This window comes from Ceratotherium simum, chromosome 32, assembly GCF_057802395.1.
Source record: "Ceratotherium simum simum isolate JZ-2026a chromosome 32, ASM5780239v1, whole genome shotgun sequence".
In the NCBI taxonomy this organism is placed as follows: Eukaryota; Metazoa; Chordata; class Mammalia; order Perissodactyla; family Rhinocerotidae; genus Ceratotherium; species Ceratotherium simum.
In genome coordinates this window covers 28,065,583-28,093,244 of record NC_141931.1, presented here as the reverse complement: position 1 = coordinate 28,093,244, position 27,662 = coordinate 28,065,583, and the positions used below count along the sequence as shown (strand labels likewise).

At 39.0% G+C, this 27,662-nt stretch overlaps 2 protein-coding genes across 2 annotated transcripts in view; one reads left to right on the top strand and one right to left on the bottom strand.

Moving 5' to 3' along the window:
- Window positions 1-65: 65 nt before the first annotated feature.
- TUBAL3 (tubulin alpha like 3) overlaps window positions 66-27,662 on the bottom strand; it is a 28,129-nt gene continuing 532 nt past the window's right edge. The window contains 4 exon segments of the mRNA XM_087420868.1: window positions 66-3,497; window positions 4,884-4,989; window positions 4,991-5,040; window positions 11,608-11,848. Coding sequence (XP_087276994.1) covers window positions 2,557-3,497; window positions 4,884-4,989; window positions 4,991-5,040; window positions 11,608-11,710 — 1,200 coding nt within the window. The 5' untranslated portion in view covers window positions 11,711-11,848 and the 3' untranslated portion in view covers window positions 66-2,556.
- NET1 (neuroepithelial cell transforming 1) overlaps window positions 27,312-27,662 on the top strand; it is a 74,216-nt gene continuing 73,865 nt past the window's right edge. The window contains exon 1 of the mRNA XM_004425396.3: window positions 27,312-27,550. Within this exon, the coding sequence (XP_004425453.1) occupies window positions 27,423-27,550 (128 nt within the window). The 5' untranslated portion in view covers window positions 27,312-27,422. The remainder of the gene's footprint in view (window positions 27,551-27,662) is intronic.

Sequence of the window (27,662 nt, the reverse complement as noted above, 5' to 3'; positions counted from 1 at the left end):
AAGCTAATTGAGAGAAAACAAATAAAGAAAAATACTTGGTAAATCTAATATTTATGTATGGCATGTAGAGGCAAGTAGTATCACAAGTTAATCAATTCTTAGACTCACAAAATCTTGGAACTAGAAAGGGTCTTAGAAATATCCTTATCCAAGATGAGGATTTTAAGATATGGAAAAACTAGTATATATTTCAAGATCACATAATTGTAACAGCACCACGACTTGGATCCACCTTTCCTAATACCTAGTTAAATATTGCTTCCATGTTATTTATTACCATTTTACAGTGATAAACTTGATTAAAAGAAAACAGCCTAAAGAATACTATTTGAGTCTTGATAACTACTCTTTAGGAGACCTAATTCTAAAGTTTACAAGTATGTGAAATGTCCATAGTATTTAGGTCATCAAATAGCTTTATTTACTGCTCAGTAAGACATATATGATTTTTAAATGCAAACATAAAAGACATTGGTTAATTAAAAAATAGAGCCCCCCAGTAATTTGGACACTAGCATAGGCTCCTTCAAGAGCTGAAGGTTTTCTTCCACACTTAAATAAAGAGCCAGACAGTCCACTGTTGGTCTATGTTGGATCTAGTGAAAGTGACAGTGAGGCTCACCAAATCACTCCTTTTATTTGGAGAACTTTCTTCCAAATGTTTGATCACAGCAAGTCAGAGACATGAGAATGAGAATCATATTCCTTTCCCTGTTACTGTACTGGAAGTCCTGGCACATTTTAGGATTAACAGGGCTTGGGTTCCAAAGGGAACCCTGGTATGAAGTTGTTTTAGTGTCAGCGTAGACTGAGCCCTTGGCAGAAGGCCTTGTAAGTAGAGTCCAAAGGGGATCCAGCCAAATACTTAGAGACTTGAGGACTGAGCAAAAACTCACTGATAGGTGAGTAGAGTGGAAAACCAAACCTTTCAGGCTTTGAAGGGTATCTAAATATCATTTCCACCAAACTGCGGTCATTGACCTCCACGGTGACAATGGTTTGAGCTGAAGACAGGCAAAAAAAAATACCTTGTTTGAGTTCTTGAAGGCCATATCTCAGGGCAGTGATTCTAGTACATAAAAGCATCTATGAGGAAACTGTTAAAGATGGAGCACCAGTTCTGGAGTCCAGGTGGCACACACAAGGTGGTAGTGTTGCAGTTTGGTAAATCTTACAATAAGACACACAACTTTATGCCTCCAGTCAAGACTTTAGAGACTGTTGCCTTCAGATGTCTAGGTTGACCAAAAGCATTGACCACATTGGACCAAGAGAGAGTATAACTGGAGGACTAAGGCTGAAAGGTAAACACCACAAATGAACGAGGCACCTGAAAACTATCTACCATCAGCTCGAGGGCAACCTAAGCCTAAGCAAGCATCTTTGCAGTAGCTAGTTCACCTTAATTCCAACCATTAGTCAGACTAAACATCATGGATTTAAAAAAAATCTGGCTAGTGATTTTAATGATTTATAGCTCTTTTGTCCATTTTAAATTATAACTTGTTTGAAAGTGGGACAGTTTAATACCAAAAACTAATTCCACTAAGTGTTTTTTAAACTTCAAATCCTCAGGTCATACCTCCTCCAATCCCAAGGGCTTCTCATTTAGCAAGTCCATAGTGAAGTTCAAGAATCTGTGTTTTCTAAACCTCTTAAATGGTTCTGACACAGGGTTCTGCTGGCCACACTTAGAGACAGGAGACCTGAAAGAGATCAGTTTCACTTTCTAACTTGCAAGACATACAGATTCAAATTTTTGAAAGACCCAAGAATATTCCTGTTGTTTGTTTCTTTGTTTGTTTGTATAAAAAGCAAACTGAGACCTTAAGGCCCCCATCTGGAAGAAGGAAAAGAATCATATTGAAAATATTCCTTATTTAATCAATGTACAAAATATAGACGTGGAGAGGGGGCCGGCCCGATGGCGCAAGCGGTTAAGTGCGCGCGCTCTGCTGCGGCGGCCCGGGGTTCGCCAGTTCGGATCCCGGGTGCGCACCGACGCACTGCTTGTCGAGCCATGCTGTGGCGGCGTCCCACATAAAGTGGAGGAAGATGGGCATGGATGTTAGCCCAGGGCCAGTCTTCCTCAGCAAGAAGAGGAAGATTGGCAGATGTTAGCTCAGGGCCAATCTTCCTCACAAAAGAAAAAGAAAACTATAGACATGGAGAAATAACAATAATCGATATGTGCTTCCACCTCTGGCAAGGGAAAGAGAAAGCACTAACTTCAGGGTTTCATAGTCTCTTGGTTGAGGAAGTAAAGAATAGTCAAGTTTCCATTCTGACAAAAAAAAACAACATAGATATGATCCAGAAATTCAAAGGTCTCCAAGCCTTAGAAGGTTCCCAGGTAGCAGTGCTGAATTACACCAACAGACAAGGAAATATGTGCTCATTGTTAACATTGACCTGTTTGATTCAGTGTGACACTTAGGGTCTTGCTTGATTTGATTTCCTTTTTCTTCTAATCAAGGGAACTCTACTCACTAAGTGTATGTCTTGAAAAGAAAGCATGACACTTCAACTTATTCATTTTCACCAGTGATATTTGCATCAGAAACTTTGCCCCACCTCCTCATAATCCTTCTCCAGAGCAGCCAAATCTTCCCTGGCCTCTGAGAACTTGCCTTCTTCCATGTCTTCTCTGACGTACCAATGTAGAAACACCCTCTTGGCATACATGAGGTCAAACTTGCAGTCCAGGCGGGCCCAGGCCTCCACAATTGCCGTGGTGTTGCTCAGCATGCAGACAGCCCACTGGACCTTGGCCAGGTCCCCTCCTGGCATCGTTGTGGGTGGTTGATTGTTGATGCCCACCTCAAAACCAGTTGGACACCAACCTACAAACTGAATAGAGTTCCAGGACTTCATGGCTGCAATTGCTGCATTCACATCCTTAGGGACTACATCCCCTCTGTAGAGTAGGCGGCAGGCCATGTATTTCCCCAGTAGAGGATCACACTTGACCAGCTGGTTGGAGAACTCAAAGCAAGCAGCGGTGATGTGTGACACGGAGAGCCCCTCATGGTAGGCTTTGTCAGCAGAGACCATGGGGGCAAAGGTTGTCATGGGGAAATGTATTCTCAGATAAGGTACTAGGTTGGTCTGGAATTCGATTAGGTCCACATTCAAGGGCCCTTCAAACCAGAGGGATGCAGTAATGGAAGATACAGCTTGACCTAACAACCTATTAATGCTGGTGTAAGAGGGGCATTCCACACCAAGTTTATGATGGCGTATGTCATAGATGGCCTCGTTGTCCACCATGAAGGAACAGTCTGAGTGCTCTATGGTGGAATGGGTGGTGAGGATGGAGTTGTAAGGCTCTACTACAGCAGTGGAGGTCCTGGGGGCTGGACAGACAGAGAACTCCAATTTAGTCTTCTTGTCATATCCTATCGAGAGCCGCTCCATTAAGAGACATGTAAATCCTGATCCAGTGCTTCCTCCAAAGCTTCGGAAAATCAAAAATCCCTTAAGTCCACTGCACTGTTCTGCCTGAGGAAAGTAAACGAGAGGCGAGAACTCAGCCAAATAAACCCAGAAGCAGTGGTCATGGTGGGACACAACAAGTTCCCAAAAACTTTCAGAAAGCCCTGATTTATTATTAACTCCACAACAAACCTATCTACTTTGAAACACACTTGAGCGGTTACTTCTAGAGTGGGGGAAGCACTTTAGAGTTTTACTATAAAGAAAGCATAAATATTCAACAGCAGTCTTTTGCTGCCCTCCATGAATTTATCTGTATGTGGTCTAAAGCAAGGTCTTTATCAATAGCAAAGAAAACGACTAGCAAAATATTGAAGCAATATAATCTCCCCCCTACTGCAGATGAAGTATCCAATCCACTGTGCTGGTGTAAAAAAGCAGTGTGTTACCTAATGATTATGCCAAAGACCAAAATACTGATGAGACAAAGGATATCCAGAGGCAGGTCCTTAAAGAATTAACTATCAGTAAACAGAATAACTAATCTCCAGGTAGGATGAGGCTCCTTCTTCACAAATAGTGGTTACTATCAGAAAATGAGGAGTGTAGAGTGCTTTGGAAGTCTGTGATAACAAGATAAACCATGAGTTAGCAGAAGCAAGAGTAGATGGGGGCTAGTCATTAAAAGAAGGACATCCTGCCATTTTCAACAACATGGATGAACCTTGAGGGCATTATGCTAAGTGAAATAAGTCAGACAGAGAAAGACAAATACTGTCTGATCTCTCTTACATGTGGACTCTAAAAAAGCCAAACTTATAGAAACGGAGATTAGAATAGTAGTTGCCAGGTGCTGGGTGGTGGGGGAAATAGGGAGATGCTGGTCAAAGGGCAGAAACTTTCAGTTAGAAGATGAATTCAAATTCTGGGCATGTAATGTACAGCATGGTGACTAAAGTTAACAATACTGTATTGCATACTGGAAAGCTGCTAAGCGAGTAGACCTGAAATGTTGTCACCACAAAAGAAAAACGTAATTATGTGAAGGGATAGAGTGTTAACTAACCTTACTATGGTAATCATTTTGCAATATATACATGTATCAAATCATCATGCTGTACACCTTAAATTTACACATTTTATGTCAATTGTATCTCAATAAAGCTGGGGAAAAAGTTCTTTTTTTTAATTTCCTCATAAATTTTAAAAAAAAGGAGTGGATGAGGGCTATACAGTTAGTGTGAAGGCTTCTTTCGCCTTTCCTACTTAACAAAGTGTAATCAAAGCCAACATCAGGACACTTCCCAGCTCTGAGCACCCACAGGAGGCTCCCAGGTGAGAGGAGGGTGGTGATGATGTTGGTGGTAGACGATGCCGGTGATGCTCGGGAGGTGTCCTGCAGGATGCCAGGCACTCGGGCAGGCCCCGTAGAAGGAAAAGTGAGCCACTTGCCAGCTTTCCAATCCTCTCTAGCACAAGGTCAGTGATCTCTGACCCCACAGAGTAGTGACCTCGGGCATAGTTGTTTGCAGCATCTTCCTTTCTGCTAACGAACAAGCTGCTCTGGGTGGAAGGGTGAGCGGTACCCGCCTGTACAAATCCCATCTGCAGAGGGGAAAGGAGGTCAGTGCACTCCACTCCATTCAACTGCTCACCCTTGGCTAATTCTCACACAGCCCTGTACTCTGACGCCCCTACCTTCCCCCAGTGTTGTGGTAAAGGAATGGATTTAAACTGCTGAATTGGCCTTCCTTAGTCTAGAAAGAGGTATTATTATTTTCATATAAATTGAAAGTAGGTTTTTCTATCATATACTCTTTATTAGTTTTTAGGGCTGCTGTAACAAATTACAACAAACCTCATGGTTTAAAACAAAAGAAATTTATTCTCTAACAGTTCAGAAGGTCAAAATCAAGGTGTGGGCAGGGTTGGATCCTTCTGGAGGCTCTGAGGGAGAAACTGCTCCATGCCTCTCTCTGGTGACCGCTTCTGATGACTGCTGACACTTCTTGGAATTCTTTGGCTTGTAGCAGCATCACTCCAGTCTCTGCCTCCATCACACATGCCCTTTTTCCCTGTCTATATGTCCTCTCTTCTTCTTATAAGGACACAGATCATTGGATTTAGGGCCCACCCTAATCCAGTATGACCTCATCTTAACTAAGTACATCTGCAAAGACCCTATTTATAAATAAATCATATTCCTGGGTTCTAGGTGGACATAGACTTTTGAGAGATACTATTCAACCCACAACACACCCTGTGGCACTTCGACATTTTAAGACCAGTATTTCTATCTACAAATAGCCAACTGTGTGCTGGAGAAGCATCCCAATGCAAATTATTAGTAGTATGTTTAAAAAGAGGCTTCAACAAAGACAGCGTGGCAAACCCAAATGCCCAGACGACCCAAATGCAGTTAACATAACTGCATGAAGCAGGGAAATTGGTGTTCAGGTGTCAGCAGTATTCAGTACAACTAAGTGCGACCCTTGCCTGGTTTCACTGCCTTTTAAAACCCCGGGCACCATGAGAAAACATCAAAACACAGCATTTCTGAGGCCCATGTCCCACTCTCCCCACCTTAGAATTACCCAAATAGCATGATTCCTGAAGAATTACACAGCGGTGTTTGAGGGCTAAGCAGGCTTTGGGAATGTTGCCCTGGTGACACTGCACTGTAGGTAAGAGCATGTGTTCAAGAATTAGTTTCCTGGGCTCACATCTTCCTTCCCAACTTAGCTATAGAACAGTTACTTAGCATGTCTAAGCCTCAGTTATTTCATCTCACAAGTAAGGATAATAACAAGACCTACCTCATTGAACTATTATGAGGATTAAATGAGATCATAGGGCATGATGCATGGCACATATAACAACAATTACAAATAACAACGATAAAATTGGCCTCATGACATGTATGTATGCAGATTTACTTCATTGGCCTTGGCACCAGATGCCTATAGTTAGTTCTAGAAGTTCACTACCTAAGGAAAAATGCACTAATTTTCTAAAAGCAAGATGGTTCTCTCAGTTCACCTTGCTCTCCAGTATATGACCATGAATTTCTAAACTACAATTTTATACACTCCCAAATGTTTAAATTTACTCATATTGAGTTTAAATGAATTTTAACTAATATACACACATCATAAACAAAAACCCAGGTTGGCATTTTACAACAAGATATGAGGGCATATAATTCTAGGTAGACAACTTGCTTCTCACCTGAAGCTATAAGGCTGAGTTCAGTCTAAAGAGGGAATTTATAGAATTTACAGAAGCTGCTTCTTCATGACAATGTCCAGTTGAGACCTTGAGGGTGGTTAGGTCCATAAATCCTTTCCGTAAAATCCACTTTCCCAGGGATCAGTGATTATAGCACCGCCATTCATAAGCACGCCCAAACCGTGCACTCTACTTTCCTGGCACTTTCCCACTTTGCTCAGAGACTTTGGCACCCGGCCCAGCGTCCTTAAGCAGCATCTCCAGGGACTTCAATGGTTTTTAAACATGATTATTTGACAGTTCCTTAGCCTCCTTGCCTCCAGTGCCATTCAGCTCCACTCCACTTGAGACACCATCACTCACAACTGTCCACCACAAAATCTTAAACTTGCAAAATCCTTTCTCTGAGCACACTTCCTTACTTCCCCTTACCTGGGCCTATGACCAGCCCCGACAATCTTTCCAGCCTCCTCTCCCATCACTCTCCTACTCACACTCCAGCCTCACGGAACTTCTGTTGCACGTTCCTCCATGCTTCTGCGAATTTACTAATGCTGCTCCCTTGGAAGGAGTCCTTTGATGACCCCTAGTCAGTCATTCCTTCCTCGGTAATCCCTCTGCACTTTGCAGAAATTTCCATTATCATTAGGTTGCATTATATGCAATTGACCTTTTTGGATAAAAAATGGTCATCTATTGGCAATTTTATATGGCTCAACTTAATACATTTATTAATGTTGTTATAAGTACCTACATTTTCTTCTCCACTAGATTATGCTGATTTTCTGTTAAAAGAGAATGGCTTTTAGGAGAAGGCAAACCTGGCATCAAACCCAGTTCTACCCTCAATAACTCAATGACCTAAGGCAAGTTCTTTAACGTCCCCAAGACTCAGTTTCTTCGTCTATAAATTAAGGATGACAATAATGTTTCCTGAGGGAGTTGTTGAAAGGATTAAAGGGAAATATTTGTGCAGTTCCTCAACTAATAAATAGTAGCTGCTATGGACTGCAAGTTTGTGTCTCCCCCAAATTCACATGTAGAAGTCCTAATTCCCAATATGATGGTATTTGGAGGTGAGGCCTTTGGGAGTTGATTATGTCATGAGGGTGGTGCCTTCATGATGGGATTAGAGCCCTTATAAGAGGCCAGAGAGATGATCTCTCTCTCTGCACCATGTGAGGACACAGCAAGAAGGCGGCCATCTGCAAATCAGGAAGAGGGCTCTCACTGGAAACTGACCATGGTGCCACCCTGATCTTGGACTTCCAGCTTCCTGAAATGTGAGAAATTTCTGTTGTTTAAGGCACCCAGTCTACAATATTTGGTTAAAACAGCCTGAACTAAGACAGAAGGAGGGAAGGGATCAGTATTTATTCATCTGTATACTCCCATCACCTTGCTGAAATAAATGCTCATTGGATTATGTTCAATTCTCTCTCATCATGACCTTGAATCTCTCAGCCTTTTCTTTTTTCCACCCCCCCCACCCCCCCGCCCCTCACATTATTTCCATTTGTCTCCTCACACAGCTGGTCCCATGATGAGAGCCACAGGTGCACTGCCAGCCCAGAACCCCTCCTTGCCCTGTCCCTACCTCATATGCAAGCCTAAGTACCACCATCCACTCCAGTGCTGCTGCAGACAGGCAGGAACGTTGCTCTCTGGGACCCCTTCAAACCCACACTCAGCAGACCCTTCATTCTGCACTTTGGCCCTCTATTCTATTTCTCAAAATGAGAGTTCTAAACCTCTTCAAGTTCTCACACACCATCACCCTCATTATTCCAATCTCAAGATTCCTGAATGAACACCTCCCTCCTTGCCACAAAATCCCTTTGTCCTCTACTTCAGAGAAGAGAGAGAAAGAAGGGAGATGTGCAAGGCAACTCACCCTCCCTCTCAGTGCTTTTGATCCCTCCCACCCTCTCTGAAACTTTCGCCCCTCACTCACTCTCTCTCCTTTGCTTCTGCCTACAAACATCCTCAATAGAATTCTACTTGAAAAACACAACCCAAAACCACCTTTCCTTCATTCTAAAACCACTGAGGCTGACTTTGGTCAGGAAGATGATCCACTTTCACAGCTTTCAATATCATCTCTGTTGGATAACTCTGCAACTCTATTAACTTCTCACTGAACACCTCTGGTTCCACAGTTTCTACTGGGACCAACCTGCTAACACTCTCAATTCCTCATGCCCAAAACTGAACTTATTTTAACTCCTACAGAACTGGGTCCCCCTCTGGAATTCCTATTTCATTTATCAATTCCATTAGTGAACCAGTAAAATCTGGGTGGTACCTCTGACTTCTCTGTAGAACATCCACTGACATGTAATCAGTTGCTCTATTTTAAACAGACATCTCTCAAATTAGTGTTCTCTTTTCCATTCTCAATATCACAAGCCTAGATGAAGTCCACACATTACAACAATCTGATAACTTTCTCCAATCCACTCTATCTTTCTAGATCAGTACCTACCACATAGCAGGTGCTAAATAACTGTTGAATAAATTAATGAATAAATCCCCGTGATTAATTACTAAAGTATAGTTCTAAATCTGCCTTTCTCCTGCTCTAAAATCACTACTGGCCCCCTATTTCCTATCAAATTCACACCAAACATCTTATTCAAGGAAGTTCCATGGTCTGCCTCCTTTCCAGTTTAAGCCTTCTATGACTCCCCTATATCAACATCCTCCCTGTTTTCAAGTTGAAACAATATTCACAGGTGTCTGAATGTGTCTTTGTTCATGTTTTCCATTCTCCCTCACCTGTGAACTATTAAAATCCTCCTATCCAGTCTCCAAGACTCAGATGGAATATCACCTTGTCCATAAAGCCTTTTCTGATCTCTTCCAGAGAGGTAAGGCTCGTGTCCTCACTTCTTTCAGATCCCTACACGCCCCCTTCTCAGTAAGGCATTCCTTGACATGTCTTTAGAAAAAGAACCCCCTCCACCCACACATAACATTCCCTACTCCTATGGCCCTGCTTTATTTTTCTCCATGCCACAGATTACCATCAGGCACACTATTTGGTTTTTTAGGTCTACACCCCATCAGAATGTAGGCTCCATGAAGACCAACGTCAAGAAGAATGTCAAGCATATATGAGGCTCTCTTATTTGTCAAATAAAACAAGGACAATCAGTGCCTTCTCCCTCAGTCCTGGAGCTTATGTCTCTTTGTTTGGACCAGCTCAAAACCCTCAAAATCACCCTCCCTCCAGGCTGTGTTCTAGAGGATTGGGGAATTTCTTCTGGTTTTTGCTTGATATCTATCTCTCCCCTGACTTGCTTAGCTTTTGATCTTGGGCCTTAAACCTCCTATTTGCTTAGCATCTTTGGATCGGCACAAGTTAAAATATCTACTACAATATCCATAGTACTGGGATGTGGCATCTCACGTTGCTCCTTCAGCTACATTTACCAAAGTCTTCTGGGGATATATTCCACCTGCCCAGGTTCCTGGGACACCAGACTCCAGCCAAAGCTCACAGTTGCAAATTCCCATTTATCTGAAACAAAAATTCAGATATTCTCTTTGGGCACTTATAACTCAAGGTAGAATACAACATAATTGCCTCTCTTAGCCTCCATACTAGTCTCGCCTGTTCTGGAAGCCATCAATACCTCCTCATTTTTAATTCTTTTACAACATCTAGCAGAGTAATGCTGAATCTGTATATAGGCATCTTGGCTGCCACAATTCTTAACTTCCCCCTTTTAATAAAACTTTCTGTCTTTTCCTTCACATTGCCATCAATCTATTTTCTCCACCAGTTTATTACTTGATTCTGACTCTGTTCTGATAAGGAAACGAACCCCAATCGAGTATGCACAGATTGTATTTTCCAAAGATGGCCACAACAATATTTCCCATCTCACATGTGCTTCTAGAACCTTGCTATTTCCACATCAAGAGGTTGGGTCTATGTCTCCTCCCTGGGTGGATACTTGTAACTGCCTCAACCCACTAAGAACAGCTGAAGTGACACTATGTGACTTCTAAGGCTAGGTTATAAAAATGCCATGGACTTCCACCTTGTTCTCATGAGATGCTTGTTCTTGGCACTCAGCCACCATGCTGTCAGGAAGCCCAAGCAACCCATGAAGAGGTCCGCATCCCCCACAGCCCTGATCTAGCTTTCAGCTAACAGCCAGCACCAACTTGCCAGCCACGCAAGCGAGCCACTTTCAAAGTGGATCCTCCAGCACCCACTTGAGCCTTCTTAGCTGACACTACATGGAGCAGAGAAGAGCTGTCCCCTTGGAGCCCCATCCAAATTGCAGCTTCATGAACCAAATAATGATCGTTATTGTTTTAAACCACTAAATTTGGAGGTAGTTTATTACACAGCAATAAATAACTGATACATAGTATCAAACCCAAATTACCCCTCCTTTCTAGCTTTTCTAAGTCAGTAAGACCCCTTCTCTCCCTAGCATTTCTCTAGCTCCATTACAAGTGTTTCTGCACAAGATACTACAAAATCTGCCATTAATAATCATAACATTGTACTGATTTTCCCCACAATTTGAAGATCTTTTTGGCTCATTGCTTTTTTGGAATCATTTTCAAATATTCTGCTCTTTCTAAGCAGGTAATACCAAATTTCAGATTCTTTGTCAGAAGCTTCTAGCAACTGGCTTTCAAATTCAGGAAGAGATTTCATATTCTGTTACAATAGATGTGCATGGAGAAATCAGCAAAGTTTTACTTCGTTTCATTACACTGAAAAAGAAGTCGAAGCTCATCTTCCCCTTGGGTACATTTGTCATGCTGATCACCCTAAGTGGCCATTGAGTGACCCTGTTAATGTGGAAAAGGTCCACGTGACCCTGGTCAGAGAGACTCATATGATCTGATAATCCCACCCACTGATACTTGATTTATTTGTTTTGATTGTGGTTAAGTAGAATGTAAAACTTACATTACCTATAACAGTTGGCTCCAGGTCCATGAAGCGTGCTCTGGGCACATGCTTCCCAGCTCTTGTCTCACAAAAGAAGGTAGTGAAAGATGCATCCATGTGCTCCATTTTAGCATTTTCCAACTGATCCTTTTTACTGTTGAGAACACCATCGGGCTGGATTCCATGTTCCAGGCAATAGAGTTCCCAACAAGCATCTCCAATCTGGATGCCAGCTTGGCCAATGTGAATGGAAAGGGACTCCCTCTGAAATAAGCAGTAGTAAGTTAGAACTAAGCAGGCTTTCTTAGATATTGTGAACTGCGTCACTCACCACTTCTGCTAACAACTAACAGCAACCAAGCTAGCTTAAGCCAACAAGAAAAATTTATTATAAGGCTAATTACAAGTGTCTCATGGAAACCAAAAACAAGGGTACAGGTAAGCTTTAGGAACAACTGAACCAAGGAGTCCAATTCCATCAAAAAGTTTCTTCCAACAATGTAAATTAAGCACCTATTGTATAATGGGATAAGAATGAGTTAACACTATATATATAATTAAGCTGTCTCACCCAGAAAACAATTAGCTAGTTATTGGAAAGAAACAAAACCAAAATAAATGCATAGCCTTGACCATATTAAAACCCATTGCTAATACATTTAAAATGTTACCTTTTCATATCTTGAGATCTTATCTTTACTATTCATATGTGCTCTAAATAAGGGAAGATGTTCTAAGCTTAAAAATAGTGGAAAATTTACCAAGGAAACATGCAATAGATTTAACAACCCCCAAATGTAAAAACACTATACCATACTAAAAATATTGATGTATATAAAAATTATTGTATATATAGACTTTCATATATAAATGCTATATATAAGGAAATTTTATATACATCAATTTAAAAAAAAAACACTTGAGACATCTACTAGATAAATAGGCAAATGACATAAACAAATGTATTACAAAAGAAAGAAAGAATCTAAAATGCAAAGATTTAAGCAGAATGGCATTCATAGTATTATTTATGAGTGAAAACCAAGAACCAATCTACTTAACCATTCACCTATTGTTGGGCATTTAAAAGAAGGTACAGCAATACAATGGCATGTTATGCAACCCTTAAATATTTACCAAAAAAAAAAAAAAAGTATGACATGGGAAATGCTTATGATAAAATATTAAGTAAAAAGTATATAAGTTGTATAATTGTATATAAAGTATGATATCAAATACATTTAAAAATAAGCATAGAAAAAAATTTTTTAAAATGCAGCAAAATATTAACTCTAGTTATATCTGGTTAGTAAGCGATTTTTCTTTCTTGTTTAAACTTTACTGTTTTCCTTCACCCTCATCAGCCTCCACTTCTCTATCCCTCTTTTAAATCACCATTCACACTTATTTAAAAGGCAAATAATTTTTTTTATAATTTAAACAGACACAAATATCTACTCATCTAAGAAAAGGAAAGAAAAAGTTAAATCCTAAAAATCTAAAGGGACAGCAGTCGCTGATATTAATATTGTTGAGTTTTGACTCCCGGTGGTCCTGGAACAAGTCTGTGCTGGGGGTCTTGTAGGGGAAGGGCCTGTCTCCTGCATCATGAGGGCCCTTCAAGCTGTCTGCCTAATAAGCTGATAGGCAACGCTGCCCTTGTCCATGGCTGCACTTTCCCAAGGTCTGAGATTCAACTACAAAGATCACTGTCAGGGGGAGCGGAGGAGGGAGTTCTGGCCGGTCACACCCCTGCAATCTGACTTGGACTCTGTTCCTGCTTAGATGCATCAAATCCTTGTACTTTGTCTCCTTGATTCGCAAGGCATAACACAGCCCTCTATGCATTATGAGGAATTCAAGTTCACTACTTGAGTAGAACTGCCCTCTTGTTTCTTCTCTGTGCAACTATCAGTCTCATGACAAAGGCTGTGAACCCAATTTAGAAAGCACTTCACTTAGTACCAACAAATATTCCAACCTCTATCAGGCACAAAAAAATCAAATCAACACATTCCATCATAAATAGGATTCTAATACCCTTATCTGCAAAGCACAGTTTCATTCCTCTCCCCTCCTGTTGGACTTAAAATGATCTCAGTACATTAGCTACTATAATCAGATCAAACCTTACCTAAATCCCTAGATTTAGGTAAAAATTTAAAAGAGGGGGGAAATTCATTGTTTCTACATCATTAAAACCACTTACAGTAGATTTCCCTTACAACATCCTTTCTTAGCTGTTTACCACCCAGTCCCTGTGGGATGCACACGTGGCATTTGCTCACAATATTCACAGCAAAAATAATCACCAACATAAACAAAATTGCTGCTCTTCATATGAGCTGTTACCCAAGTGATTCAGACATAGGAGTGATTGACTCTGCCCTTTTTGAACTCGGCAGGAATACTTGGCCCAAGAAGGACCAATCTTGCCCTTCCTGGTTTGAGAAACGACTGAGTTTATAACATAACTGTGTCCTAGAGTACAGAAGGCTATCTTCACCTTATGCTTCTCTTAGCCTTTCCTTCCTTCCCAAACTATCTGTTAAAATACTAGTGACACTATAAAATAATATAAGATTGTAAAATGCCCACTGAATATCAATGTTGATAAGTCACAGCATGTTAATAAATGCTGCTACAAAGCTTATTTGAATTACTAGGAAGGCATAATTTTCTAATTAATTTTTTATTTTGAGATAAATAACACTTGTAAATTCATATGCAGTTGTAAGAAATAATACAGAAAGATCTTATGTTCCCCTTATCCATTTTCCCTAACGGAAATATCTTGTAAGACTCTAATACAATATCACAGCCAGAATACCAAAATTGATACAGTCAAGACACAACATTTCTGTACCACAAGGATCCCTCAGGTAGGGAGGCATAATTTTCAAGGCATAAATTTTCAATTTAAACATCCTTAAAATGTTGGAGAGAGACTCCAACAGGGTGAGAAGATCAAAGACGAAAATGCAGTTGGAGAGGTGGCTTCCATTTAAGAATTAAAAATTCTAAGATACTAAAAGTTACCATGAGTGGCACATAAGAGATTAAAGGGAAAGTGGATCTTAAAAGGTGGAACCCAAACAGAATTATTGTAAGTAACTATATTCATTATCGTCCCCAAAGAACTAAACTCAAGACAGGACTAAGATGTCTGTGCACTTTACCCTGCCATGTGTTTATGAGCTTAGCAATGGAACCTGGGTCTGAAGTCCCCAGGAACGCTGAAAGCATAACTAAAAGTGAAGCAATTGATTTCTACAGAAAAGTGAGCACAACTAAGTATAAAACAAATGTAAAACTAAAGGAAGGAGAGGGGTTTGCCTCAGCGCTTCAATTAAAGGTGGTGACAACTGCAAATCAACAGAGCTTTTACTAAAAGCAGCCAAACTACAGGTGAACACAGACGCGCATCCAAACCCCCTTTAAACACGGATATTGAAAGAAACAAATGTCTCTTTAAAAATTTCTTCTCTCGTGTTAAGAATTAATTAAGAATTGTTTGGTGGGGAAAAGGGTCAAATATGATGAGTAAAATTTGCTACGACACTAGAGCAACACTGTCAACAATGCACAAGTACCGTAGCCACTTACCATGCTGATCTGAAGATGCCCCCTCCGCCCTGTGGTAATGAGGATGGAGCGCCTAGGTAAGCCTTATCACTGGGCAGGCAATGAATCCATCTGAGGGCTGAGACACTTCTTTACTTAAAGCAGCACAGCCTCTATCCAGCTTTTCAGTTCTCTAGTCTCAAAGCAGCCTTGGTGGGCCTGAACACCTGAGATAAGGTTTGTGCACAGCTATAGACAAATTACTCTGAGTTTATCCAAATCTGCTTCTGACTTATACCTATTTTGAAAGTAACAAATGTCTTTTTTAAAAAAATATGAAGATTGTATTAAGTATTGATGGGGAAAGGAAAGAGTATGAGTAAAACTTGCTGCAACAGCAAATAGCTTTTTCTACTTCATAAGTACTATATGAATATCTTCTTAAATTTAAGATTCAAACAATCCCTAAACACACAGAGCAAACCAATAAATTGTCCTTTTTACCTCCATCTCCCACTCGTACACCTCGACCATCACCACTTCCAAATGTATGGGGATTTTCTAGGCTTTTACTATTATCTACTTTATTATTTGTTTTATTTTAAATCATATATAACAAACATTTATACTGTTATTTTTTGGTTAATTGAATTAAGATCAGAGAACATAATCTAAATGATTTCTCTCTTTATATATTTGTTAAGACATCCTTTATATTCTACTATATGGTCAATTTTTGAAAGTATTTTGTGAATACTTGAAAAGAATGTGTATTCTGTAGTTGTTAGATACAGTGTTACATATATATATTTTATATATATATATAGCCATATGTCAAACTGATTTATTTTGTAGCCTAAATTTAGAGTACTTATTATTTAAGACGTGTTAAAATTTTTCATTATGACTATTGATTTGTCTGTTATTTCTTTTTCTGTCAATTTTTGCTTTATATGCTTTGAAGCTGTTATTAAGAGCATGTAAATTTTAAATTGTTATATTTTCTGTGGAATTGAAACTTTTTATCATTTTAAAATTACTATCTCTACTAATGATTTTTGCCTTAAAGTCTTTATTATTGAATATTAACCTTACTACTTTAACGTAGTTTTCTTGGTTAGTGTTTGAATGACATCTTTTTACATTCTTAGTAACTTAAAAACCTTTCAGTATTCTCATATTTTTGATATATCCCTTGTAAACATAATATAATTGATTTTTCTTCTATTTTTGTCTTTTAATTGGAGAATTTAGTGCATTATATTTAATGCAATAACTAATATAGTTGGGTTTAGATATATTATTTTGTGCTTTCTGTTTGTCCCCATATTCTAGGTTATCTTTTGTGTCCTTTCTGATCTTCTTTTGAACTAATGAAATGGTTTTTTTAGCATGATAATTTTATTATTCAGTAATCAACATAAAATTTTTATTACTCAAGAATCATGGTTTGCATCACTTCTTCTTCAGAACTTTTAAAAATGGAGAAATGTATCATGGCTGCCATCTCAATTACCCAATTGCAATATGCTACCCAGGTCTGGGATAAATACCTTCTAGGATCAGCGTGTGCTTTGTGACATGAGGGGTGCATATTGAGCATATGTAAGATTATAAAACATAACTGGGATAGTTCCTTTAAAAATAGGTTCTGACTAACTGCTTATACATAATCCAATTCCTGAGTGATACATTTTTAAACAGCTTTATTGCGATATAATTCACATACCATACAATTTACCCATTTAAAGTGTACAATTCAATGGCTTTTAGTATAGTCATAGATTTCTGCAACCATCATCACAATTTTGGAACATTTTCATTATCCCAAGAAGAAACCTGTACCCAGTAGCCATCTCTTGTCAATCTCCTATCCCCTAGCCCTAGGCAACTACTAATCTACTTTCTAATCTACTTTCTATCTGCATAGTTTTGCCTGTTCTGGACATTTCACATAAATGGAATCATATACTATGTGTTCCTTGCACTTGGCTTTTTTCACTTAGCATAATGTTTTCAAAGTTCATCCATGGTGTACCATGTATCAATACTTCATTTCTTTTTATTGCCAAATAATATTTATTGGATAGATACACCACATTTTATTTATCCATTCACTAGGTGACGGACATTTGGGTTGTTTCCACTTTTTGATTTTACAAATAATGCTGCTATGAACATTTGTTTACAAGTTTTGTGTGGACATATGTTCTCATTTCTTCCAGGTAATAAAGTGTTTTCATTGCTCCATTCTTCCCTCCTCTATTTGGAAGCTAAACACTCCATTTCTATTTTTAGCAATTATCCAAGATATTACCACGTCTAAATTTAATCAATATCTTTACCCTCTTCTTGCACAACACCCTCTTCTTGGACCTTGGAGTAACCGAATTCCATTTATCCTTCTTCTGATTTTTATGTTATATGTATTTGAGCCTGCAGGCATTGTTGCTGTTGTTGTGTTATGCAATCCATGTTGGTTTTAGATTTACCCACATATTTACCACTTTCTTTGTTTTTCATTCCTTCTCCCATTTCAGACCTTACTTTTCTTACTTCTGCCTGAAGTAAATCTTTTAGAATTTCCTTGGATTTGGAATCTTTTAGTTACCAACTCTTTTTTTTTTTTCTTTTTGAGTTTTTTCTGAAGATGTCTTTATTTCACCCATGTTCTTGAAAGGTAGTCCACTGGGTATAGAATTCCATGCTGGCATTTGGCCCTCAGTCCACTGTCTTCTGGCTTTCACTGTTGCATAGGAGAAGCCGTCAGTATAAATGTCATGCCTTTTAAGGTCATGTCTGTCTGGCTGCTTTGCAATTTTTGTCTTTGTCTTTGGTTTCTTTAGTTTTACCATAAGGTTCCTTAATGGAGTTTCTTTTCATTTGTCCTGCTTTGGATTTTTTGGGCTTAATGATCTGTAGATTCATGGCTGTCTTAAGTTCTGGAAAGCTCTTGGCCCTTATCTTTTTGAATATTGCTTTCTTCCCATTTTCTCTTTACTTTCCTTTTTAGTGTATCTTATAGATCTCTTAACATATATTTTCAGTCTCTTTGTATCTCTGTGCTACATTCTGGTTAATTTCTCCAACTATCTTCCTCTTCATTCACTGTCCTCCTTTGGCTTTACCTAATCTTCTTTTAAAGTCATGCACTGAGGTTCCAATTTTACTTATTGTATTTTTTCATTTCTAGAAATTCTATTAAGTTCTTTTTCAAATCTCCTATATCAAGTTTTTTTTTTTTTTTTTTTTTTTTGTAATTGACAATTCCTGAAGATAGTTTCCATCTTGTCTTTTATTTCTGTAGACATAGTATCTGTAGTGTTTTCTAATATGATTATTCCACTAAACAAAATCTTTGCAGGTCTGTCTCTTCTGTCAGTTATTTCTTCTGATTCTTACCAATGGTGACTTTTTTCCTTGTGTGCTTGTTTTTGGCTCTGAGCTTCTGATTTTCCTTGAAACATTATTTGAGGGAAGTCTTTGAGGTCTGGGATGAAAGTGTATTTGCATTTACGTCTGCAAGGCACCTAGGGGTGTTATCTGTTTAAGTAACTCATTAAAGTTTTATTTTTCAGACCATCCAAGCGATGTGAATTTTGGTTGCCTATTGGTCTTAGGGCCAGCTGTGGTTATAGCTTCTGAGAGACAGTCCCTCCTGATGTCCTGCTCTGTCCAACGCCAAGGAAAATCACCTTGTAGTCTCCTGGGTGTTGAGGGGCTGGAGTGGGTTTCCCTTTATTCTGTAAGTATAACCTTTTGGGAGCTGAGCTGTATACAAAAGAGTCTTCTATTAAACTATCTTGGATTGGGCCCTGGGCATTGATTCCTCTCCCTTGTGCCCACTGAGCCCACGAAAATTGAATTTCCCTGTTTGGCAAGTACCTTTAATGTAAAAGGAGTTTCTGGCCTCCACTTACCTCTCTGATTTCCTCAGGATTCGGCCCAGTAATTCTTTACTATCTTATTCATCAATGTTTTCAAGATGTTCTTTTGTACTTTAGTCAGCATTTTTTGTTTTACTTAATGATCGAAGTGGTCCAAATAACTTATCACATCATGTTACTGGAGATGGGACTCCATTTGTTTATTTTTAAATTTGTTTTGGATGTGTCTCTTGAAAATGGTGAGAGTCTCTGTCTTTTGATGGGAAAATGTAATGTATTCACATTTATTGTGAATATAATATGTTTGGGTTTATTCTTCCTTTAGTTTATGTTTTCTATTGACTATGCTTTCTTTTTTCCTTTCTTACTTTCCTCCTATTTGATATATAGATTGAATTTTCTTTGCACCACAATTTGGAAGTTGTAAGACATTTTTCAGTAGTTCCAGCGGTTACCCTTAAATTTTTAATATGTATATTTAATTATATATGTTAATTTATATACATATTATTTTAATATTATATATATTAGTCTTTTAGAAATATATTCCCCCCAAAACACGGACATACACACACGCACACACACACACGCACACAAACACATTTTCAATCTTCCCTTTTTAATCTGCAACCTTAGCCCCATTGCTTCCAAAATTGATAATATCTGGAACTTTAGTGCCAAAGTGTTATTAAAGAAAATTTTTTACACTAGCCATCAAAAATTATTTAGGCATAAATATAAATTGTACTGGCTTCTTTGCACACTACTGTTTTCTGTGTCCTACTTCTTTCTTATTGGATTCATTAGTTGTGTTGCTGGGATTATTCATGCAAGTAATTCTTTCAATTGTGTGGGTGGTACAGTTCATAAGTTCTTGCACATCCAAAAATGTGTTCACTTTGCCTTCACACTTAAATAATAATTTGTTGGAATACAGGATTTTAGGTCCCAAATCATATTTCTTTAAACTTTGAAAATATTTGTCCTTTTCCTTATTTCCAATGAAAAATATTACACTTATCTGATTCTTTGTTCCTTGTAAATAGTCTATTTTTCTTTCTGAGAGCGTTTATGACTTTTCTCTTTATTTCTTACAATATGAAAATTTCATGATGTGTCTATATTTAATCTTTTTTGAATCACTTTTCTCCCTTTGAAGTCGTCTTCTGTTTGCTTTATTTACTCTCTTTCCTTGGGTGCTAATTCTTCCCCCTGTAGGAGTTTGATATCTCTCTTACTGTGAAGGGTTTCCTTAAATCTTTTAACAGTTGTGGTATTGTCTTTTATCCCTGTTTTGTTTTAGACCTCTGTTTCCCAGCCTGTGCTATTATCTACAGCCTGTATCTAGTAACAAAGGTGGAGGGCTGGAACATACTGCCAATCAGAGTGGCTTGTATCTGTCTTCTGGTTTAGTGTTCCCCATTCTTCATAGAATATTCAGCTTCCTGAGGCACTGCTTTGTTTCTCCAACTCCTGGGTCCCCACTCACTGCTTTAGCCTATGAGCAAGCATACTACACAAGCAAGGGAGGGGGAAGAGGCTAACTGGCTCAACTGCTCCAAATGTACCTCCCTATTCAATCATTCCAACCAATCGCCTAAACTTCTGCATCTTTTATCTGTTGATTCTGCATGGGGAGTTCCCTTAATCACAGTGTTCTTCAGCAGTTTTCTTCTGAACTTATTATGAGTTATATTTGTCTCTCCAAATTTGATCTTCATAAAGCTAATCCTGCTTGTCTCTACCTGACAATAATTCCCCAAATTTTTAGGGTTCTGGTAGTGCTATATAATAAAGAGAATGGATAAGCTAGTTCCATTTTATAAAATTAGATTTGTATTTATTTCTAGTTGTATCAAACTTCTCCCATTGGCCCTTGATATTTTTAGTTTGAAACAACATAAGGAAAAATCAGGTGATTTGAGCATCTCATTTCAGGTCCACTGACATAATCTGTATTTTTCATTAATTTTTTAAATTCTCAATCTCACTTAGAGCTATGATTAACTTAGGTTTGCAAAGGAAGTAGAAGAAAATCAGACAAATCTCTTTAGTAATATAAGAAATGCATCTTATTTTTTTAGTAATTTCTTTTTTCCTTGAAAAACTAAGTCTTAAAGGAAAAAAATTTCCTCAAGTAATAATAATTGCGATTTCAAGTCTAGAGAAGTCTTCTGGTGTGATGGTTAGTTTTTTATGAGTCAATTTGGCTAGCCCATAGTGCTCAGTTATTCAATCAAACACTAATCTAGGTATTGCTGTGAAGGTATTTTGTAGATGTGGTTAACACTGACAATCAGTTGACTTTAAGTAAAGATTACCCTAGATATTGTGGGTGGACCTCACTTTATCAGCTGAAAGGCCTTAAGAGCAAAACAGCAGCTTCACCTTCAACTCCTACCCAAGAGTTTCCAGTCTGCCCTACCAATTTCAGACTTTTCAGCACCCACAATCACATAAACCAATTCCCTGAAATAAGTCTTTGTGTATATATATATATAAATATACTATTCCACTACCTCATATATATATCAATATATAAACAAATCTCCATATATATATGTGTATATATATATATAATATGTGTATCTATATTATTGATTCTGTGTCTGTGGTAGAACCCTCACTGACACATGGGATGGCTGTCCCTAGGTCTTGAAAGAGACTGAAAAAACATGCCAGTATATAAGTGTGATGTTTACACTTAGGATTTCCTTTCTTTTCAAAGTTCCTTTCTTAAGTGCTTTTTAATATAGGCCAGTCAATTCACTGGATAAGTAATGAAAAAAAGAAAACCTTCTAAGCAAGGAATTCTTATTATGAAAAAAAAAAAATTCAGCTCTGAGAAATAATTCTGATTGATGTTCTGACATTTCTGAAGTTATCTTTGCTAATTCTCTGTTGGGAGCCAGGACCACCATAACCAAAGTCACTTTCCATTGTTACTCCCAAGCCCACAATACCCACATCCCTCCCTTTTCCTCTCCCATCCTCCTCTCCCATTACTAACATGATTCAGTATTTTAAAGCTTCAGTGGCCTCTTCATAAGATAGTCTAAGCATAAATGAAATTAGTATCAATCTACTTCTAACTAATAGTGCTTTTCTGGCCACATATTTTTCTTCTCAAGTTTTATTCTCCTTCTTAAACCCTACAGCTAACACTCTAGTTTCTAATTTTTCTATTTTTCTCATTGCAATATCTGAAAGCAAACCAATATAGTAAATAGATGATTAATAGCTAGATAGATGCAAAAAAAATGAAACAACTTCCCCTCCCCCCATACACACACACAATAGATATGGAACAACAAACCTGATTTCAAATATTCTGCCCCATTGTGCCTATAAATACTCTTCTGCTTGTCAGATAAGATTATTGAAAGTTTCTTCATAAAATAAGTTTACCATAAGAGTAAACTTCCCATTGGTAGCTTAAGAAATCATAGCTTCAATATCTTTAAGGCATTCTTCTATTTCTGATTTTTCTGCAAAACATGAGTCTGAGGGCTTGATGAAAGAACGGAAGTATCTATGACACTGAGTGGTAAACCAGATGGTTGGAAGTGGCAGAAAAAAAAGAACACAGAGCTGGCAAGAGGAAATGTGCATTTACAGCATTTTTTCTCTAAAATCTGAGTTACATACATCTGGTACATACCAGTGTGACCTTACTGGTTGCTAACACCAGCATAATACATATCACTGGTAAGCCGTTTTACAAACATAGAGTTTGACTTATTTAGATAATGTAAGAGAATAGATTTTAAAATTACTGGTTTACATATTAATTTATATTAGTATGCTGGTTGTCAAATATATTTAATATCAACCTGCATACCGATTGGTGTCATTGTATATGACTGATGATTTTGAAGATAATCTTTGAGGAAGACCCCCCCCAAACAGAATAGTTGTAAATCTATGATTGAAGAAATTTGGGTAACATATAAGTACAAACAAGATAACAGGATGGGCCAGCCACAGTTATCTTGAACACAGAACAGCCCGGGTTCGGTTCCCAGGTGCAGACCTACGCCACTCATCTGTCAGTGGCCATGCTGTGGCAGTGGCTCACATACAAAAAGAGGAAGATTGGCAGAAGATGTTAGCTCAGAGTTAATCTTCCTCAGCAAAAAAAAAAAAAAGGTGACAGGAATATCTTCTTAGGGATGGAGATCTAAATCTGTGTCTTCTTTTATGTATATATACGTATATATGAGAGCTGAAATCTAATCAATTTCCTCAAATCCTGTCCTGAAGAATACGGTAATGGACGGATACAGTTCACATGAAGCTGGGAAAAAGAGGATTCAGGGAACATTTATCATGTATTTGCTACTGTCCCAGGCAGAGTAAGACATTGCATTTGGGGGCAGGGCATTCAGACACCAGAAAGTTTATCTCTTGTAGGATCAACACACTTCCCCAGACTTTTCCATGTCCTGAACAACCACCCCTCAAAATGGTCCACATTCCTTTGCTCTGCTTCTATGGTACCCAGCAACTTTCTGATTAAAATTTGTCTTCTATTCATTGTTCCCTAGTATCTAGCACAGGGCCTGGCATATTATAGTAGGAATTCAATAAATGTGAATAATTGAACAAGATAATAAGATCCCAAGTGTCTGAAAATTAGAAAAGGGAGCCCTGTGTGAAAGAAGACATGAGTGGAGCCATATTAAAATAGAGCTGGAGCAGCCATTTCAGAGGAATTACCTTGCATGTCTTGTTTGCTTTATCTTCCAAACTGGACCAAACCACTAACATTCCAAGAAGTCAGAAAGGACAAGAATATTCTGTTTGTAAGGACTGACAAAACTGCACTTTGCTGATGACCAAATTGCTAACCAATTACTGAAGTATAAGTCTAGCCTTTTGCCTGATAACTGAATCTCAAGCCAATCTATGAAATACAAACCTAGCCTTATCTTATCTAGCACCAATGAACTCTGCCTTAATACAATTTATCTCATCTTCCTCCCTTTTCTCCCATAAAAACCCTGAGTCTGTCTCCTGTGACTGGAGCACATTTGAGTTTCTACTCGAATCTGTGTCTCCCGAATTGCAATTCTTGAAACCCCAAATAAACTTTTTGCTTCTCTTGCAGTTTATGCCTCTCATTTGTTGACATCTGCATAAAACAACAGTATTCTGATCAAAGGAAAGAAATCCCTCTCCACCGAGAATCCCCACACCAACTTCCTGGATTATCTATCACTGTGGTAATTGATTATTACAAGTTCCCAAAGGACTGACTACCTTTAATTACACCATCAAAACCAGTTTCAGGGCCTGCAGAGCTAAGGGAAGTCTCTAACTTCTGCAGATCTCACCAAAATATTAGGTTGACACCATGAAATTGCTGTTTCTGTGGGTGAAAATATTAAATGTTGGCAATTTCATACGCTTCAAACTAAATACGTGCATCCTATGAAGCTGTGTCTGGGTGGAGACTAACCCCCCAGATGACATTACTGCATTATTTTACTCTAACTGCTACAAAGCAGTCCTTTCTTCTTTATTTTTTGGGAGGGGTAGGATAAGGTAGAATACAGGTACTTCTTAACTAAGGGGATGTTACTCCCTAACTCCTTACCCCTTTTAAAACTAAAACGTTTTTTCCCTTGTATTATAACAGTAATGCAAATTCAGTACCTCACTATTAAAAATATATGTATATATATAAAATACAAGAAAGTAAAGAAAATTTTTTAAATACCTGAAGTTTGACCACCTAGAGACATTTTTTTTATTGATGTTTTAATAGTTTTTAACATTGTGAAATTTTGGGTTGTACATTTTTGTTTGTCCATCACCATATATATGTCTCCCTTCACCCCTTGTGCCCACCCCCCACCCCCATTGCCCCTGGTAACCACAATACAGTTTTCTCTGTCCATGTGTTGGTTTATATTCCACATATGAGTGAGATCATACAGTGTTTGTCTTTCTCCTTCTGGCTTACTTCACTTAACATAATACCCTCCAGGCACATCCATGTTGTTGCAAATGGGACGATTTTGTCTTTTTTTATGGCTGAGTAGTATTCCATTGTACGTATACACCACATTTTCTTGATCCAATCGTCAGTTGAGGGACACTTAGGTTGCTTCCACTTCTTGGCTATGGTGAATAATGCTGCAATGAACATAGGCGTGCATAAGCCTCTTTGGATTGTTGACTTCAGGTTCGTTGGCTAGATTCCCAGTAGTGGGATGGCTGGATCATATGGCATCTCTATTTTTAATTCTTTGAGGAATCTCCATACCATTTTCCATAGAGGCTGCACCAGTTTGCATTCCCACCAGCTGTGTATGAGGGTTCCTGTCTCTCCACATCCTCTCCAACATTTGTTGGTTTTTCTCTTGGTGATTATAGCCATGCTAACGGGCGTGAGGTGATATCTTAGTGTTGTTTTGATTTGCATTTCCCTGATGATTAGTGATGTTGAACATCTTTTCATGTGACTATTGGCCATCTGTATATCTTCTTTGGAGAAGTGTCTGTTCATTTCCTCTGCCCATTTTTTGATTGGGTGGTTTGTTTTTTTGTTGTTCAGTTGTGTGAGTTCTTTATATATTATGGAGATCAACCCTTTGTCAGATGTATGTTTTGCAAATATTCTCTCCCAGCTGGTGGGTTGTCTGTTCATCTTGATTCTGGTTTTGTTTGTCTTGTAGAAGCTCTTTAATCTGATAAAGTCCCACTTGTTTATTTTTTCTTTAGTTTCCCTAGTCTGGGTAGGCATGTCATCCAAAAAGATTCCTTTATGACCAATGTCAAATAGTGTGTTGCCTATATTTTCTTCTATGAGTTTTATAGTTTCAGGCACCTAGAGACATTTTAATACATTTCATCTTTTTTCTCTGTTAAATATTTTGTAATTCATAACTCTGAATATACCTCTATAGTCCATGTTTTTATTTAAAAATTACAATATGCTATTCTATTACATAGTTAATTTTTATTATCTGAAAACATTCTTTGCAGTGGATCAACCATAATTAACTATTTCTGTGTCATTTTTTATCTAGATTATCTTTACTTTTTCTGATATTATAAACAACATCATTAATAGCTTCATGTTGTAGGGGAGACAAAACTTGACTTTGACCCTCTTAGGGTCTCCAGCAGGTCATAAGAATGAAAATGACAGAAGCCAGATTAACAGGAGAAAAGCATACAGATTTTCACATATACATGACAGCCCCCAAAGAAGTGGCAAAACCAAAGTGCTTATATACTAGGTGGAATGAAGACAGGCAATTAGAAAAGTGGAAAAGTAACTAAAATATATGGGGAGACCAAAAGAAGATAAGAATTGTTTTAGTAAGGTCTGCTTGTGCAGAATTCTCTCTGCCTTGACTCCCCACCTGTGGTAAGAACTTTCTTTCCTCCTGGTACAGGGAGGGCATCTTTCACATGGGAGTTTCATCCCTTGGTCTCAGGAAGCACAGGGGAGGTCAGAGCGCCCTTCTTGCACCTGCTGTTTTTCAAGTGCCTGTAGCTCAAAATAATCCTCGTGCCAAAGTGGCATATTCTGCCACTCCTCAATGTAAATATAATTTTATTTCTTAGGATAGATTCCCAGAAATGGAATCATAGTGTCAAAGGAGAGATTATTTTTAAAGCCTTTGACACATAAAAAGCAATATTTAAAATCAAAGAATGTGCTCATTTAACAATTGTCTTTTTATTTGAGAAGGTCCTTTATTTGATGTTGTTACTTTGGCTGCCTTTTTAATAATGAGGATGAAGGCACTTTCACTTTCTTTTGCTAAGGAGAGACTGTCTCTTTGGAACTGGGAGACAGGAGGGCTCACAATTAGATACCTGGTTTCCTACAGACAGCCTTAAGAACACATTTCCACTCCCTTTGGTAAACGGGGATTTATCTCACGTGAATAATTTAGCGTATATGTGGCTAATAACCAAACCTCATTATAAGTCATTACTTTCAGCCTCTCTTCTCACCAAATGCTGAGAAAGATCTAAAATGCTTCCAATTTCATTGGCCTATGGTGAAAGTCCTAATAAACAATGCAGTAGGCAGCAGGCTTTGGGGATTTAGGAATGGAGCCAGAATTCAGTCCAAGGCCACCCACTTATCTGCATGGCTGGCCGCTCTGACCACCCTCCTTTCCTGCCTCCACTTAAGCGCCTGAAAGGCGTGGAGGTGGAGAGGGGCGGGACTCACGTTTCCTAGCAACCGTCCCCTGTCCCCTGATTGGCTGGTCTCCTGCGGCCGCCATTTTCAAACCCCGGAAGATGGCGGCGGCGGCGACTTCGTGACAGAAACTGCTCTCTGGGCAGAAGTAGTCGGGCGCCGTGCCCGTCCCCGCGGGCCTCCCGGGCACCCGGCCACCTCCCCACCCCTCCGCGCCATGGAGCCCGAGCTGGCGGCCCCAAAGCAGCCCCGGCCGCGGAGGCGAAGCCGCCGGGCCTCCGGGCTCAGCGCGGACGGCGCCGCGGGGCCTTCGGCCGACAACCCCAGGCCGGAGCTGGACGGCAGGTGAGCGCGGGGGGCGGCAGCGACTGGGGACCCGGGCGTCCGGTCCGAGGCCCGGGCCGAGGGGTAATGGGAGAGGGGGTGAGGGGAGCGGGGAGGGGCGGGCTGCTCACCT